The following is a 19,001-nucleotide window of genomic DNA, read 5'->3' on the forward strand; positions in this document are numbered from 1 at the left end:
ACTCATAGCGACCCCTCCTTGGGTTTCCGAGGCAGTATCACTACAGAAGTAGATTGCCCCATCTTCCTTCTGAGGAGTGGCTTGTGGGTTTGAACCTCCAGCCTTCTGGTTAGCAGTCAGGTGCCTCAGGCACTATGCTACCAGAGCTCCTGATGGTAGTGTAATAAAAGGTTACTCCTAAATCCTGCTTGGAAAACTACTGATCAAATCTAGCCACACGAGTCTCCAGTTTTAGTATGGATAGAGTCAGGAATGAAAAAGTAGCAAAAGAGATGGTGACGAATACTGAATCCATTTAAATACGGAACTAAGGCTAACCCGGAGCTCTGGTAGCATAGTGCCTAAGGCACTTGACTGCTAACCAGAAGGTTGGCAGTTCAAACCCACCAGCCGCTCCTCGGAAGGAGGATGGGGCAATCTACTTCCGTAGTGATACTGCCTCGGAAACCCAAGGAGGGATCACTATGAGTCAGGTCTGACTCGACAGTACATAACAACAACAACAAAGGCTAACCAACTGTGGGAACAGAATACAACTATACCAACTTTACATTATGTAGACACAATGTACAAATACTGGAAGGTAGTGAGGAACAAGGAAAGAGAACACACGGGATGTCAATGTGTATCCTGTTTACACATGGAGAATCAGTACCATCTAGAACTGCATGATTTACTTTACCTGAAGTTACTGAGGGACACTTTCCTTACCTACATACAGCTGCAAGGAAATGTCTTTACATTAAAGTGAGAGAAAGTAAATTCTATCTTAACATGAAAAGTTCAAGCGAGAAACCCTCAACTTCCTGAAAAATTAACACATTAAATAAATGGGTTATAAAAGGAGCATTTGCTTCAAACATTTAGGAAAGAGCACCAAAATCCTAAGAAAAGAGAAAGGAAATAATAAAGACAAAAGCAAAAATAATTTAGAAAAATGTATAATTAGTATATAAACAAATAAAACAGGAGAAATTTCTTGTAAATCTAAAAAAAAGGACAAAATATCCAAATTAGAAAGGAGACGGGAGTAAAAAGAAAGGCCCTACAAGTGCGATTACGTAAAGTTACAAAGCAAGGAATTTAAAAGCCTTGATGTGTTATTAAAACACACTCAGAAAGGGCAAAATATGAAGAGATTAATTAACAAGAAAAGTTTAAGAAAATTATTTTAAAAATTGCAGCTTCTTTTCTGGATCCATTTTTGTTCCAAATATCCAAACATTCCCAGTTGAACTGAGAAAAGAGTAACTGCAACAAATAGGGAAGACAATGTTTTCATTAGAAGAAATACAGATAGCTTCCCACTTAGAGCTGATAGTTCTTTCATTAGATTTACTTTAAAGAATTAGTCTGTACTGTAAAGCAAAGAGGAGAAGATGAAAGTTGAGCAGGAAAACTCAAACAGAAATAATGAGAATACCGACACACTGAGAACAGTATGATCAACGTCACAGTGACTTTGCTCTAACTCATAGAGACTCTGTGTACAACACAACAAAATTCTGCCTGGTCCCACGCCAGCCCCACAATTCTTGCCACACCTGAGTCTACTGTTGCAGCCACTGCGTCAGTCCATCTCAATGAGGGCTTTCCCTTTTAACACCGACCCTCCACTTTACCAAGCATGATATCCTTCTCCAAAGAATGGTTGCTTCTGACAACATGGCCAAAGTAGGTGAGATGAGGTCTGGCCATTCTCACTTCCAAGGAACATTCTATTCTGGCTGCACTTCTCCCAGGGAAGATTTGTTAGTCCTTTTAGCAGACTTTGGTACTCTTAGCATTCTTCTCCAACACCACAACTCAAAAGCATAGACTCTTCTTCAGTCTTCTTTATTCATTGTCCAGCTTTCACATGCATATGAGGTGACTGAAAATACCATGGCTTGGGTTAGGCGCACCTTAGTCTTCAAAGACATTTTTGCTCTTCAGTACTTTAAAGAGGTTTTTGCAACGATTTGCCAAGTGCCATACATCGTCTCATTTCTTCACTGCTGCTTTCACTGGTGTTGATTGTGGAACCAAGTAATATGAAATCTTTGACAACTTCATTCTTTTCTGCATTTATTGTGATGCTGTTTATTGGCCCAGTTGTGAGGATTTTTGTTTTCTTTATGTTGAGATATAATCCCTACTGCAGGCTGCAGCATCATCAGTAAGTGCTTCAAGTTATCTTCACTTTCAGCAAGCAAACTGTGTCATCTGCATCTCGTAGGTTATTAACAAGTCTTCCTCCAACCCTGATGCCACATTCTTCTTCACATAGTCTGGCTTCTTGGATTATTTACTCAGCATACAGATTGAATGAGTATGGTGAAAGGATACAACCCTGATGCACTCCCTTCTTGATTTTAAACCATGTAATATCCCCTTGTTCTGTTCGAATGATAGCCTCCTGGTCTGTGCACAGGTTCCTCATGAGTACAATTTAGTGTTCTGGAATTACCATTGTTTGCAATGTTATTCATCATTTGTTATGATCCACATAGTTGAATGCTTTTGCACAGTCAATAAAACACAAGTAAACATCTTTCTGGTATTCTACGCTTTCAGCCAAGATCCATCTGACATCAGCAATGATACCTCTCGTTCTATGTTGTAGTGTAATAAATGACATGGTATGGCTTTTCTAGCCACAGTCTTTGTAATTCCCATCCAATTATCAGGTGGGACCACGCAATTTAAACTTCTGACTGTTAAAGTTATTCACTGGGTGTATTTCTGTTGGAGCAGCACAAAGCAATCTTCTGAGAAGTTCACTCTCTTTTAGGTCTGTAGAATTCGGATGTTGGGATTCGTTAGTTTTGCCACTCTGCCAGGCTTAAAATGAGCCCTCCTCGAGGCAGAAAAGAATCTCTCACTGCTGGCTGAGAGAGACACCCTGCTGGGAAAGACGCCCAGCTGAGACTGCGGCAGTGGAACCAAGAAGCATGAGACAGAGTGGCAGGCTTACCTGGCCTGCAGAAGCAGAGGCCCAGCTGAGAGGCCAAGGACCAGAGAGGCGCGTCTAAGGGCACAGCAGAGGGGAGACTGTCCTGACTGAAGAACTGTATCCTGAGCACGTTCCTGAATTTGAATTGTAGCCTGTTGCTTCCCTAATAAACGCCATAATCTCTAAGTTCTGTGTGGCCACTGCAGTGAATTCTTGAACCCAGCAGAGAGGTGGTGGGTGCCGGGAGAGGGGCGGTTGGTGTCAAGGCTGGTAAGAGGGCTGGAGGGTAGTAGCATGCTTGGCCTTGTAGGAATAGGCCTTGGGCTGCTGATGGTGATTCTGTCTTCCTCTTGTGCAGTCAGAGGAGGTCAGAAGATGCTGTTTCCTTGCCTCTTTAGCACACGTACTCTTCTGAATCCAGCTCACGTTTCTGGAAGCTCCCTGTCAATATACTGCTGCAACCGTTTTTTAATTATCTTCAGCAAAATTCTACTGGTGTGTGATATTAATGATATTGTTCGATAATTTCCACATTCTGTGGGATCACCTTTCTTTGCAATGGATACAAATATGGATCTCTTTCAGTCAGTTGGCCAGGTAGCTATCTTCCAAATTTCTTGGCATAGACGAGTTAGTCCCTGCAGCGTGGAATCTGTTCGTTGAAACATCTCAATGGGTATTCCGTCAATTCTTGGAGCCTTGTTTTTTGCTAATTCCTTCAGTGCAGCTTCAATTTCTCCCTTCAATACTATTGGTTCTTGATCATATGCCACCTCCTGAAATAGATGAACATAGACCAATTCTTTTTGGTACAATGACTCTGTGTATTCCTTCCATCTTCTTTTGGGGTTTCCTCCATCACTCAGTATTTGACCATAGAATCTTTCAATACTGCAACTCAAGGCTTGAATTTTCCCTCCAGTTCTTTCAGCTTGAGGAATGCTGAGTGTGCTCTTTCCTTTTGGATTTCTAACTTCAGGTCTTTGCACATTTCATTATAATAAATGACTTTGTCTGCTCGAGCTACTCTTTGAAATCTTTTGTTCAGTTCTTTTATCTTGTCATTTCTTGCATCTGCTTTAGCTACTCTCCATTCAAGAGCAAGTTTCAGAGTTTCTTCTGATACCCATTTTGGTCTTTTCTTCCTTTCCTGTCTTTTTCTTTTTTTAACTTCTTATTGTGATCTGGGTTAAAGTTTACAAAGCAAATTCACTTTCCATACAGCAGCTCACATACACTTTGTCTCATGACATTGACTGCCACTTCCCACAATAGCTCCCCTCCCATTTCCTCCCCATAGTTACCTCTTCCCTGTGTCCTTCCCTGCCATGCACTCCTGCCCCACCAGCTGCCTTTCCTGACTTTTTAATGACCTTTTGCTTTCTTTGTGTATGATGTTCTTGATGTCATCTCACAAATTCCTCTGGTTTTCAGTCATTGGTGTTGAAGCGTCAAATCTATTCTTCGGTTGGTCTCTAAATTCAGGTAGGATATAATCAAGGTCATATTTTACCTCTCATGGACTTGTCTGAATTGTCTTCAGCTTCAACTTGAACTTGCAGAGGAGCAATTCATAGTCTGTTCCACAGTCAGCTCCTGGCCTTGTTTTGGCTAAAGATATCGAGCTTCTTCATCACCTCTTTCCACAGATGTAGTTGATCTGATTCCTGTATATTTTATCTGGTGAGGTTCACGTGTTAATATTGCCATTTATGTTGTTGAAAAAAGATATTTGCAATGAATAAGTCATTGGTCTTACAATATTCTATCATGCAATCTCCAGTGTCATTTCTATCACGAACGCCAAATTTTCCAACTACCAGTGATGATTCTTTGCTTCCAACTTTCGTATTCCAAACACCAGTAATAACTAATACATCTTAATTGCATGTTTGATCAATTTCAGACTGCAGAAGTTGGTAAAAATCTTCAATTTCCTTGTAGGTATATGGATATTATTCTATCACTGACAGCAAGGTGCTTCGGTACAGATCTTGAAACATTTTTTGTGCCATGCTATTCCTCTTCAGTTTGTCATTCCCAACATAGTTATATGGTTGTCTGATTCAAAATGGCCAAACCAGTCCATTTCAGCTCACTAATGCCCAGGATGATATTGATCTTTATGTGTTCCATTTCATTCTTGATAACTTCCAATTTTCCTAGATTCTTATTTTGTACATTCCATGTTCCAACTATTAATGGATGTTTGCAGCTGTTTCTTCCCATTTTGAGTCATGCTGTATCAGTAAATAGAGGTCCTGAAAGCTTTACTCTATCCATGTCACTAAGGTTGACTCTACTTTGAGGAGGCAGCTCTTCCCCTGTCATATTTTGAATGCCTCCCGACCTGAGGGCTTCATCTTTTGGCACTAGATCTGACAGTGTTTCAGGGATGTTCATAAAGTTTTCCAGTAATATATCATCAGACAGTGTTTCATTGCTATTCATAAGGTTCTCACTGACAAATACTTTGAGAAGTAGATGGTTCCTTCCTTTGTTTGAGTCTGTCTTAGTGTGGAAGCTCCGCTGAAACCTGTCCACTATGGGTAACCCTGATGATGTTTGAAATACTGACGGCACAGACTCCAGCCTCCCAGCAACACGCAAACCACCCCAGTACAACAAACTGGCAGATGAGTGGTGGATGTCATTGTATAGGAACTGTTACACAAGATGCTACTTTGTTGTGTAAACTTTCATCTAAAATACAATAAAATGTTATTTATATTAAAAAAAAAAAGTCTGGAAAACTTAAAAACATTTACCTGCATCCAGTATACCCTGGGCCAAAATAGCGCCAAACTTGGCCATTACATCATCGTGTTTATCGTTGATGACTTTGGAATACAGCTGTCTGAACTGATTCACCTGAAGGAACAAGAAAAAGAACTGTAATTCTATTCATTTGCTGTGACATTTTAGAGCTGGGAATAGATTACTCTACTGGTAAAGAAACTGAGTTCTGAATGTCACAAAATCAAAAAAGAAGAGGAATATAGATAGGCCAGACCTGAATGCAGAACAGTTCCATGCAACAGTTCCACAGCTGAAACCATGCTATGATTTTTCATAGGGGCTCTGGTGGCATAGTGGCTAAGTGCCTGGCTGCTAATCCAAAAGTCAGCAGTTGGAACTCACCAGCTGCTTCATGGGAGGAAGATGTGGCAGTCTGCGTCCATAGATTACAGCCTTGGAAACCCTGTGGGGCAGTTCTACTTTGTCTTGTAGGGCTGACTAGATGGCAGTGGGTTTGGTTTTGGTGTGATTTTCCTAATGGTGTGCGAATACCAGTTCTGTTTTCAATCCTCATTCCACAGTGGATGATTCAGGCTCAAAGGAATGTTGAATGTGACTTCTTAGTGCACCACTGTTAGTGAGCAGCTTAAACAGTCCAAGAGAACAGTGAGGCTTTCATTGCACTGTGAATTACAGCTCTTCTGCTTACCATCAACCCTACAGATTTCCTAACAGGCACAGGCCTTCAGTTCCACCTTAAAGTAAGCAATCCTTCACCGAAGCTGTATGAGGTATACTGTGGATTAATTGTACCTACATATACAGTATAGAATTTCATTACACATACACATTAATTTTTTGAGGATATGTCAGTATAAGTACTGTCATCAGAAGAAACATGCCCAACTGAAATGTGGATTACTGGTAATTTCTGTTTGTGTCTTTATTCTTTCTTGCATTTTCTAAAATCAGTGTGCATTACTTTTATAACCAGAAAATCATATAAAATTTTATATAACTATAAAAATACATAATAAAATATTCTTATCAATAAAGACAGTGATGCCTTTAAATCTCTTTGGAGGACAATGAGGAAACTACTTGTACTTCCTCCGTTTCTCTATCTTCTCCACAGTGCTCTGGGAATGGTAGGTACTCAAAAGTACAAGATCACAGAGCTCTCCAAATCTGCCGACTGCAGAAAACATCAAAATCAACTTTTCTAATATGACTGTATCTGCATTATACGTTCTTTGAAAACCTCCTCTGCTCTTCGTTCATCCTGATCTGGAAGGCCAGACCATCATACAATGGCAGAGCAACAAGGAATCAGTGACTCTGGCTTATGAATCCCATCTCTGCTCTTAGAAGCAGTTTAAGTAAATTACGTAGCTTCTCTTAGCCTCAGGTTCTTCATCTCTGCAGGGATTACCCCACCTGTGTCACATGAGTGTTCTAAGCGTTACATGGAGTAATGACGTAAGGCATTCCACAGATCAGTGAGCACCTCTGTATTCACACACCAGGGCAGAATCCTACCGGTTCTCCCTATTGTCTCTGCAACCGAAATACTGCTAACAAAACAATATTCCTTAGACATGGTTCTCTTTTTTTTCTTTATTCACAGAAAGCAATAGAATGTAGTAGGAGAAACAATGAACTAACTCTGCCACTCACTGATCAGCATGGACTGTAAGTCCATTACTTCTCTAGGCCTTAGTTTCTCCACCTATAAAAACCAGCACGTTCAGATCATCACAAAAGTCCTTTCTAGTCTAAAAATCCTAGGTTTTAATGCTTTTACTCTGGTTCAACAGGTCAAATTCCTTTGACTCTGAACTTATTTTAGATGAACACTGACATTCCCTTATATAGGGTGGAAATTTTATGTGCTAAATGTTTATAAAATGTTTCATGAACTTATAAAAAGCAGCACTGGCCAAAGCACTGTATGTACATTATAGGGAAGAATTTAAAAACAAAAACATACCCTAAACAACAGGAAAACATCTAGGGAAATTGAAAGATGGATTTGAAAAAAATCAATACAAATATATAATGGGCTTCTCCAATTAATGTTAAGTCAAATACTTTTAAAAAATGAATTTTTATCATTTAAATTCTTTTCATTATTTTATTTTATTACTTGTGCATCAGTAACTTAATTTTCATCATTATGTTTGGTCAGTAATTATTATTTTAATAAATCAGGACAGAACTTAACTTTGGAAGGCAACTTTGAGGTCATCTGGTCTTTTCTTCTGTTTTACATGTGAGAACTGAAGTTCAGACAGGTGAAACGACTGGCTTGCTTGTGATCACACAATGACTGGCAGGCAGGGCTAGGATCATGATTCTGACCCTCAGTTTCATTGGTATGGTATTTAGAGTGGTTCCAAACACAAAACAAAATGTGCAATGTGCAGGGGAAAATCCTATTAATGCTCATTTTATGATAATGTTATAGAAAAGACAATGCTGTGAATTCTCTACCTTATACAGCTGGAAAAGAAACAAAAACAAAAAGCCCTCTTAAATGTCAGGGAGAAAAATAAAGGAGGAGAAGGAGGAGGAGGAGAGAATAAAGTTCCTTAGTACAGTCATTTCTGTTGGTCCTTACTGCTTGGGTATGTTTCTTCTTTTCTATTTTTCTGGCTATAGCTGCACATCGAGGATTGGTTTGGAGTTTTTAATCTTGTCTTTTTCTATGACATCACCTCTGTTCTTAAGATTTCAACTATAGGTCTCTTAATTCCTTCCCTAAAAATCCTTGAGGGCAGGTGTATTTTGGAATTCAGAATTTAGAAAGCTAATATGATGCCTACATCACATCTTTTCAACACTTCCCATGGAGTGTGGGGAAGCATCCCATAATCAAACAAACTATCTCTGAAGTAATGAAAGGTATGACTACTCACACTAAGCAGGACAAAGCAGACAAGTGAGTTCATATTGGGTCAGGTGTAACAGTCTAATAAGTCCTTAAAAACAAACAAACCTTTCAGTTTCTATAGCTTTTTGGATTTTGGACTTGCAACATTTTTTTGGTAGCTACTTCCTGAGTATCTCTCTTCAGTTCTGACTTTGCCCTTCGCTCTCATCTTATCTCAAACGCAACATGCCCCTAATGAAAATAACCTTTAAGAGATTTCTGCTGATGCTATGGTGATTTCCCCATTATTAGGATCCCAAAGGATGTTATTAGTTCCCTTCTCAATTGTATTAGTGTCCTTTTGTTTATGGTGGTTGCAAAGCAGCCCTTGCTTTTACTACCCCCAAAACTGCAAGAATCCAAGGCTCTATCTGAAGCATAAGTACAGTAATATAGACAAACCCTACCCACAAATGTCTTACGCTGTAAAGTTTCCTTATAAAGTCAATTATTTGGAACTAGGGACACACTTCCCTACAGAAGTATTTCTAGGTTACCACGGTGGCTCACAAAAGGCTCATCAACCCAAACTATGATTTATTTTAGAAATGCAGAAGCTAGTCAACCTTGGCCAAACATGATCCTAGTTCCAGAAGGGCTACTTGTCAGTGTGAAAAAACCTTCCTTGTACCAGGCTTTAAGCCAGAAGATATGAGGAAGGAGAAGCATCACATCCTGTTCTAACATACATTTTTATCTCACTTTGTGTGTGACATGGAATATGTACATGTCCAAATAAGCACTGAAGAGAGATTTAATAAGCACAAAACATCTACCATTCATAAAAAGTAGAGTTGGGCTGTTAAGAGAAAACAGCTCTAAAGATCTGTAAAATGCTGTCATCCTAGTAACTACAAAGTAGAAAAGGAAACTCCTGATAGATACATTTTAAAAAACATTATTGAATCCTATGCCTACAACATTATTTCTGAAGAATACTTGGTGGGTATAAAGTATAGAGCTGACCATTTAAATGAGAATCTCTGGTCTAGGGGCTTTCTAACACGGGTTTGTAATCAACCAAGGATGTGTGTATGTTTGTATGAGATTTTTTTCTAACTGGCGGAATCAAAGCACAGATGTACTGGAGTTACTTAAAACTGACCACAATGTATAGAGCTGAGTGTTAAGAGTATGTTCTGCAAAAAGATGTTATGTGTATTGTCACATAAAACATTTCCATTGTGAATCTCACAAAATATATGAGAAATGTCCCTTTTGGATTCCTCTGATGAAGGGTTATAATTCTTGATGAAATTAAAAATTAATACCTAATGTTTGCTTTTAAGGTGTTTCCACTTTATTTTATGAGCTAGTTTGCAACTGTGTGACTAGGACTGTAACCTTGGGAACTTATTTCTCTTTAGAGCTTGCTAACAGCTTTTACTTTTCAGCAAAATCTCATCTACTACCCCAAAAGAATATCAATGTTGTCTCACTGGCAATTATCACATAAAAGACAAATGATATAATGGGTAGTCCATGAAGCTCTTTATCATTTGTTTAGTAACAGAAAACAACGAAATAGGAATTTAAGCTTTAAGAATTCACGAATTAAGTGAAATTTTCACTCTAAGGAGTAGTGCTTCCTGAAAGAACATTTGAGTTTCATGCTGTTATAGTTTCATTTTGATAGCAATAGGGTACGTAAGTCACCCTCTCCATCCAGCTTATACGAATTGGCCAAGTCCCTCTCCATTCAGCTTATACTAATGGCCAAGGCTACCAGCTGTAGCAGCATGTGGACAGTCTAAATCTATAGAATAAGATCTGGATACAACCTGGAGAGTGTGCTTCATGTATTCACACCAGTTAAGACTTGGTTCAAAACTGTATTTTTTTGAATGATTAAAAAAAGATTATTTAAGTTGCTGAATTTCATATTTAGAAAAAGTAAAACTACTATACATTAGAGAACTGAGTATTTCTTTAACTACACAGCCTTCTCTATTCCAGCCCCTATATCCCAAAGGATATATTATTGGCGCAGAGCTTACGGCCATCAAATTCATGAAACTGTACAGCAGAAGATGAGAGGATGGTAAAACATTTGTCTTGTTGACAATTCAAGTAACATGAAAACAACGTGTGAGGTGAAAGTGGATAAATACCTATATGTTACTTTTCAAAAAACCAAACTCACTGCTGTCGAGTCGGATCCAACTCACAGCAGCCCCTCCTTGGGTTTTTGAGGTGCTATCTCTACAGAAGTGGATTGCCCAACCTTCCTTCCGAGGAGTGGCTGGTGGGTTTGAACCGCCAGCCTTCTGGTTAGCAGTCGAATGTTAGAGGAGTTCATTCTATGGCCAAAATTTGCTTCTTTAATGACATTACTCAGCTAGACAACCTACAAAAACCCAGCAGAAGATCAAAAGCAGGAATAAAAGATGCAAAAGTTACTCCTATTGTAGCTGCTATAGTTAAGAACAGAAAGAAATGTGGCCTGTGCTTAGAAAGATATGTATGTTTTAAAAGATACATTAAGTTTTATATATGTATGTGTGTGTATGAATAAGAAATGTGATTCTTTCTGTAATAATTTAATTTTTGAAAATCATACAAATGATTTAAAAAGGAGAAAAAATTGATAAATGAAAAATTATAGCAACTGCTTAGAAATGGAAATTTACTAAACAAAGTTCCATAAAATAAAAATGATCAATAAGTTCAAAAAGTTTTCCTCCTCTCCAACCCTTGCCTCTACTCTGTTGTTAGGTGCTGCCTCACAGCAACCCCACGTTCAGCAGAATGAAACCCGGCCCGGTCCTGCGCCACCTCACAGTTGTTACTGTGCTTGAGCCCATGGTTGCAGCCACGGCGTCAATCCATCTCGCTGAGGGCCTTCACTTTTTCTTTGGCCCTCTGCTTCACTGAGCATGACATCCTTCTCCAGGGAATGGTCCCTTCTGACCACATAACCAAAGCAGGTGAGACAAAGTCTGGACATTCCTGTTTCTAAGGAGCAATCTGGCTACATTTCTTCCAGGACAGGATTTGTTCATCCTTCTGGCAGTCCATGGTATTTTCATTATTCTTCACCAACACACAATTCAAAGGCATCAATTCTTCTTAGACTTCCTTACCCTTGGTCCAGCTCTCACATAAACATGAGTTGAATGAAAACACTATGGCTTGGGTTAAGGGCACTTTAGTTTTCAAAGTACTGTCTTTGCTCTTTAGCACATCAAAGAGGCTTTCTGCAGCATATTTACCCAGTGCAATACAACACCTGATTTCTCCACTGCTGCTGCCCTAAGTGTTGACTGGGGATGAAAGTAAAATGAAATCCCTGACAAGTTTTTTTTCTCCACTTGTTATGATGTTGCTTATTGGTCCAGCTGGGAGGAATTTTGTTTTCTTTGTGTTGAGGTATAATCCATACTGTAGTATTTGAGGCTCAATAGTAAGTACTTCAAGTCCTCTTCACTCTCAGCAAGCAAGGTTGTTTCAGCTACACATCACAGGTTGTTAATGAGTCTTTCTCCAATTCTGATGCCACATTCTTCCTAATATAGTCCTGCTTCTCAGATTATTTGCTCAGCATACAGACTGAATAAGTATAGTGAAAGGATACAACCCTGACGCACATCTTCCCTAATTTTAAATCATGCAGTAAGTATCCTCTTGTTCTTTTCGAATAGCAGCCTCTAGGTCTATGTACAGGTTACTCACGAGCACAATTAAGTGTTCTGAAATTTCCATTCCTTGCGATGTTATCCATAATTTGCTATGCTCCACACAAATACCATTGCGTCATCAGTAAAAAACAGGTGAACATCTTTCCGGTATTTTGCTTTCAGTCAAGATCCATCTGACCTCAGCAATGATTTCCCCTCTTCTACATCCTCTTCTGAATCTTGAATTTCTGGCAGTTCCCTGTCAATATACTATTGCAACAGTTTTTGAACGATCTTCAGCAAAATTTTACTGGTATTGATATTAACGATAATGGTCGGTAACTTCCACATTCCGTTGCATCATCTTTCTTTGGAATGGGTGCAAATATGGATCTCTTCCAGTCAGTTGACCAGGTAGCTGCCTTCCAAATTTCTTGGCATAGATGAGTAAGCACTTCTAGCACTGCATCTGTTTGCTGAAACATCTAAATGGATATTCAGTCAATCCTGGAGTCTTATTTTTTACCAATTCCTTCAGTGCAGCCTGGACTTCTTCCTTCAATACCATTGGTTCTTGATCATATGCTACCTCCTGAAATGACAGAATACTAACCAATTCTTTCTGGTATAGTGACTCTGTATTCCTCTTTCTTTTTTATGCGTCCTGCACTGTTCAGTATTTTGCCCACAGAACCCATCAATATTCCATTTGAAGCTTGAATTTCTTCTTCATTCTTTTAGCTTCAGGAATGCCAAGCATGTTCTTCCCTTTATTTTTTCTAATTCCAGGTCTTTGCACATTTCATTATAATAGTTTGTCTTCTTGAGTTGCTGTTTGAAATCTGTTCAGCTCTTTTATTTCAACATTTCTTCTTTTCACTTTGTTGTTGTTGTTATTTGCCATCAAGTCGGCCCCGACTCATAGCGACCCCTCCTTAGGTTTCTGAGGCAGTATCACGACGGAAGTAGGAATGCCCAACCTTCCTTCCAAGGAGTGGCTGGTATTCAAGAACAAATTGAGAGTCTCTTCTGACATCCATTTTGGTCTTTTCTTCCTTTTCCTGTCTTTTTAATGACTCCCCTGCCCCCCATTTATGATGTCCTTGATATGATCCCACAACTTGTCTGGTCTTTGCTCACTGGTGTTCAATGCATCCAATCTGTTCTTCCGATAGTCTACAGATTCAGGTGGCATATACTCAAGGTCATATTTTGGCTTTTGTGGACTTGTTTTAATTTTCTTCAGCTTCAACTTGAACTTGCACATGCGCAATTTATGGCCTTTTCCACAGTCAGCTCCTGGCCTTGTTTTGACTGAAGATACTGAGCTTCACCACCGCCTCTTTCCACAGATGTAGTTGATTTGATTTCTGTGTATTTTATCTGGTAAGGTTCATGTGTATAGCTGCTATTTGTGTAGTTAAAAAAAGGTATTTGCAATGAATAAGCCTTTGGTCTTGCAAAATTCTATCCTGCAATCTCCAGCATCATTTCCATCACCAACGCCATATTTCCCAACTACTGATGCTTCTTTGTTTCCAACTTTCTCATTCCAATCACCAATAATTATCAATACATCTTGCTTGCATGTTTGGTAAATTTCAGACCACAGAAGTTGGTAAATATCTTCTTCAATTTCTTCACTTTTGCTTTGGTGGCTGGTGCATAAATTTCAGTAACAGTCATATTAACAGTTCGTCTTTGTAGGTGTATGGATATTTCCTATCACTGTACTTTAGAATATATCTTATTCTTTCTGATGATGAATGTGACGTCATTCCTCTTCAATTTGTCATTCCCAGCATGGCAGACCATATGACTTCTGATTCAAAATGGCCAATACCATGCCATTTCAGCTAACTAATGCCTAGGATATCCATCTTTATGTGTTTCGTTTCATTTTTTGACAATTTCCAATTTTCCTAGATTCCTACTCCATACATCTCATGTTTCGATTATTAGTAAATGTTTGTAGCTAGTCCTTACCATTTTGAGTCATGTTCCATCAGCAAATGAAGGTCCCAAAAGCTTTACTCCATCCGTATCAGTTTATCCATGGAATCCTTCAATAATGCAATCTGAGGCTTGAATTTTTTTCTTCAGTTCTTCCAGCTTGAGAAATGCTGAGTGTGTTCTTCCTTTTCGGTTTTCTAACTACAGGCCTTCGCACATTTCGTTATACTACTTTGTTTTCCCGAGCTGCCCTCTGAAATCTTCAACTCTTTTAGTTTCTTCCACTTGCTTTAGCTACTTTCCGTGCAACAGCAACTTTCAGAGTCTTTTCTGACATCCATTTTGGTCTTTTCTTATGTTCTAATCTTTTTCATGTCAGTTGATTTCCTTGTAGTCTACTCCGCTGGAAATGAGGGTGTTATGTATCTGCTTGATGAGGGAGAACACAACATGCGAATAGTTTTCTCTCTGGTCAGATTTTCTGAATGCTTCTTATATATGAGCAGAATTTTTAAAAGGCTGCCAAATACTCTAACTTTAAGAATGAAAAGATCTGAGATGAGTGTACAAGCTATACACCCCTGTTTAACAGACCAAACATGGTACTTTTTTAGTATATATAAATAAGACAGAATAAGCATTTTCTCTTGCTCTAACAATATTAAATGAGAAGTTTTGGCTGAGTTACCAAGATATATTAAACATCAAACACTAACGTGAGGTCTAAGAGATTTCCATGAGGAAATTTTAAGAATAGATATCTGAAAATCTGTTACGACCTCAGGGTCGGCTTACAGGAGACCAAAAACCAAACCCAAACTGACTGCCAGTGAGTGAATTCCAACTCACAGCGACCCCACAGGACAGAGCAGAACTGCCCCACAGGGTTTCCAAAGCTGCAGACTGCCTCATCTTTCTCTTGCAGAGTGGCTGGTGGTCTTGAATTCCCAATCTTTTGGTTAGCAGGTAAAGGCTTTAACCACTCCACCACCGGCTGGGCTGTGAATCCATCCCCCCACTCCAAGCCTAGAGAAAAGGGGCTTCAGAGGGGCCATTGTGAGAATTTAACAACAGGACTGTGGATCATAATATCTGACACATAAAATAAGAGGTATGAGCTGAGAGAGAGAAAGACAGAGAGAGAAGGAGGGAGAGAGGGACCATTGTGAGAATTTAACAACAGGACTGGGGATCATAATATCTGACACATAAAATAAGAGGTATGAGCTGAGAATGAGAGAGAGAGAGAGAGAGAGAGACAGACAGGACAGACTTTCTGTGCAGAAAAGCTGCACAGGAAGTGTAGTATACTCATACCTACAAGAAGGGCAAAATCTGCAGGAATTTCTGGGAAGCAGATGTAGGTCAAGTAGGAAAGAAAGCCACCCTGGAGCTGTATGAATATACCCCAAAAGGACAGCCCAGGAGGACAAAATATTTCAACAGAGAATCTGGACATACTCATTTCTAAACTGAGACTGTATATACTATATAAAGTGACTGCAGGGCTTTTTATTACCTAAATGGGATGGATCAAAAAACTCACTAACTGTCTGAGTTCATTTTGAATCAGAAGATGCTATTCCAACTGAATAAACTTTGAAAGGGCAGAGTGAGGCAAAAATGAAAGTTGATTTTATGAATTTACTACTCCATATATCCTCATTCTCTGAGTAACAGATATATACTTAAATTAGCAAAGTACCTTAAATCTGTAAAAAAAGACATGACAAACAGAGAAAATACTGAAGTTGCACAGGACTTCATTTTACTTGGATCCACAATCAATGCCCATGGAAACAACAGCCAAGAACTCAGACGATGTAAGAAGCTCTGGTAGCAGAGTGCCTAAGGCATCTATCTGACTGCTAACCAGAAGGCTGGTGTTCAAACTCACCAGCCACTCCAAAGAAGCAAGACTGTGCAATCTACTTCTGTAAATATTTACCTCAGAAATCCACTGGGGGTCACTATGAGTCGGAATAAACTCAAAGGCGGTAGGTTTATTGCATTGGGCAAATGTGCTGCAAAAAACCTCTTCAAAGTGTTCAAGAGCAAAGGTGTCACCTTGAGGACTAAGGTACCCCTAACTCAAGCCATGTTTTTTTCAATCATCTCATATGCATTTGAGATACGGAAATAAGTAAGGGAGACAGAAGAAGAAATGCATTTGAATTATGGTGTTGCAAACAATATTATACCGTGGCCTGCCAGAAGAATAAACAGATCTGTCTTGGAAGAAGTACAGCCAGAATGTTCCTTAGAAGTGGGGATGGGGAGACTTACTCTCACATACTCTGGACATGTTATCAAGAGGCACAGTCCCTAGAACAGAGTATCATGCTTGGTAGAGAGTATGAGAAAAAGAGGAAACCATCAAGGAAATGGACTGACACAGTGGCTGCAACAATGGACTCAAACATACCAACAAATCTGAGCACGGTGCAGGACCTAGCAGGGTTTTGTCCTGTTGTACATGGGGTCACTATGAGTTGGAAGCAACTCAACGGCAACTAACGTCAACACATATTTGAAGTTTCTGCACTTCCCTACTCCACATTCTCTTCACTTCCTGGAACTATAGTGTTAACTCTTCTCAAAAGAAGAGTCCGAACCAGGTCTGTCCTAGAGTTATCCCAACAGTATTTCTTTGTGTGCTTACCTTTGGACAAGTAATTTCGGTCTGCTGGATCATGATGAGAGCCGAGGCTATGAGAGCTCCTTGCCTCACGTAGTTCACGGGGTCATTCGTCATTGGTTCAAGCAAATTAATTGCTTCCTGAAAGGATTTAAAAAATCCAAAACTTTTAAATGAAGTTGATACAGCTGTATTTTCAAATTCTAAGTATGCAAAGCCAAGATATTTATCATTGATATTTTCATGTAACAAATAACAAGTTGATTTCAGACTATCTGAAAACAGTATTTCAGAAATGGGAGTATACATTTTCAATAGAATTGATGCTGGTAAAATCTACTGTAGGATCTCATGAGTGCTCCTGTCTGAGGGCAAAAAGGTCATAAAAAATAAGAGAAACTGGGAACAATATTTGATAAGCATCTATTATTTTTAAGGCACAGTACTAGGTCTCTTACATTAATTATTCCATATAATTCTTCCAACAATCCTCAAAGACAGGCTTTATAATTCCCATTTTATAAATAAGGAAACAGAGTTAGAGAGGTTAAGTAATTTGGCCAACATGTAAGCAGCAAATGCAGGCCAGTCTGACTACAAAATATTGTATCATTTCTATTATGTAGTCAACCTCCTCCAAATACTAGAATATGGTAATCAATGATTTCATTTGCTAGTAGAATGGCAAAACAAATTAAATCAAATAGGACTAGATTTGATTTCGTAGTTTCATCTCATAAGACCACATAAAATGGAATTTTCCAAAATGTTTACCAGCATCATGCCAATATCCTCTTCTGTAGAACACTGCTGCTGTTTGCCATCGAGTCGCACCCGACTCATAGCGACCCCTCCTTGGGTTTCCGAGGCAGTATCACTACGGAAGTAGATTGCCCCATCTTCCTTCCGAGGAGTGGCTGGTGGGTTTGAACCGCCAGCCTTCTGGTTAGCAGTCAAGTGCCTTAGGCACTATGCTACCAGAGCTCCAGTTCTGTGAAAAAGGACTCCTTGGTTAAGTAAGTTTCCTACATACTATGTAACGTCCTCTTAAAGACTCAAGTGTACATTTTCATATCAAAGGTTCAAAGGTTTTCAGAAACCTAATAATAAACAACTAGAATTTTGCCCACTGTATTTGACCAAGAACTCTTTTGTCCTATTAACACACTCTGCAGGACATTTGGGGGTACTGTCACATTACAATGTCCTTGAAGGTAAGGTTCTCAGGCAGGAATAAAGCTGGGAACAACAGAGAATGGATTTACTAGATTATCAAATTGATTTCCTAATTCAGCATGTCCTTTATCAAATATTCTTAGTTCCAAAGCCAAGGAAAGGAAGAATAAATCTAATCTTTTGAAAACTACCGCAGGCTTCTTTACACATAGAGTTTAAAAAACAAAACAAAACAGAACTATTAACAGATAATAATAATACACATACCCAAGGTATGTATATGTACCTTTTCTATGCACTTCACTGAAAAATGTAATGTCTATGTGCAGTAGCTTAAGGGTTTCAAACATTACCTACATACAGTCACTATTCTCTGTGAAGTAGTGTTACATTAAAACAAATTTCCAATTTAAAAATGGAAAGACCTTTGAAGTATGTGATATAACCCCAAAGACATATTTTAGAATAAACAAATGTTTCAGGTTTTTAAGAAACAAAAATAATTAAAAGACCAAACATCAGCCAAATAGGTACTGATACCTACAACATACTAATTATCTAGAAATAAAAGAGACTTGTTTAGTAATAATAATCAGATTTTTTCCTTGAATTAACTTGTCAGATACTATGTCTCAAAGAACATTTGCTCCTAGGTATCATAGTAAATTTAGAATTATCTGTGATGGAAAAAATTCTAATTTATATTAACTTATAAAACTTGACATAAACGCCTACTAAAGACTTGAAGGGAAAAATACTTAATAAAACATTTAATGATATTCTCCCTTTGTTTACAGAATAGATGTGTCCCAGAAAAACATAGACACAAATTTCTATAAACTGCTTCTTAATGAGTTGGAATAGACTCAATAGCAACTAACAACAATATATTCAGTGACATGGCTAATAAAATTAAAGATAAATTTTGCATTTCTTTTTTTTTATTATTATTTTATTTTATTTTGATTTGGGTGAAAATTTAAAGAGCAAATTCACTTTCCATACAGCAGT

At 38.6% G+C, this 19,001-nt stretch overlaps 1 protein-coding gene across 1 annotated transcript in view; it reads right to left on the reverse strand.

Moving 5' to 3' along the window:
• The window catches only part of PSMD1 (proteasome 26S subunit, non-ATPase 1), a 121,115-nt gene that overhangs the window by 12,319 nt on the left and 89,795 nt on the right, over positions 1–19,001 (reverse strand). Inside the window, exons 18-19 of the mRNA XM_007942044.2 lie at positions 16,839–16,955; positions 5,704–5,806 (exon numbers count right to left, since the gene is read on the reverse strand). Of these exons, the coding sequence (XP_007940235.1) occupies positions 5,704–5,806; positions 16,839–16,955 (220 nt within the window). The remainder of the gene's footprint in view (positions 1–5,703; positions 5,807–16,838; positions 16,956–19,001) is intronic.

This window comes from Orycteropus afer, unplaced genomic scaffold (genome assembly GCF_000298275.1).
Source record: "Orycteropus afer afer isolate SDZICR_OR568_19922 unplaced genomic scaffold, OryAfe1.0 scaffold00006, whole genome shotgun sequence".
Taxonomy (NCBI): Eukaryota; Metazoa; Chordata; class Mammalia; order Tubulidentata; family Orycteropodidae; genus Orycteropus; species Orycteropus afer.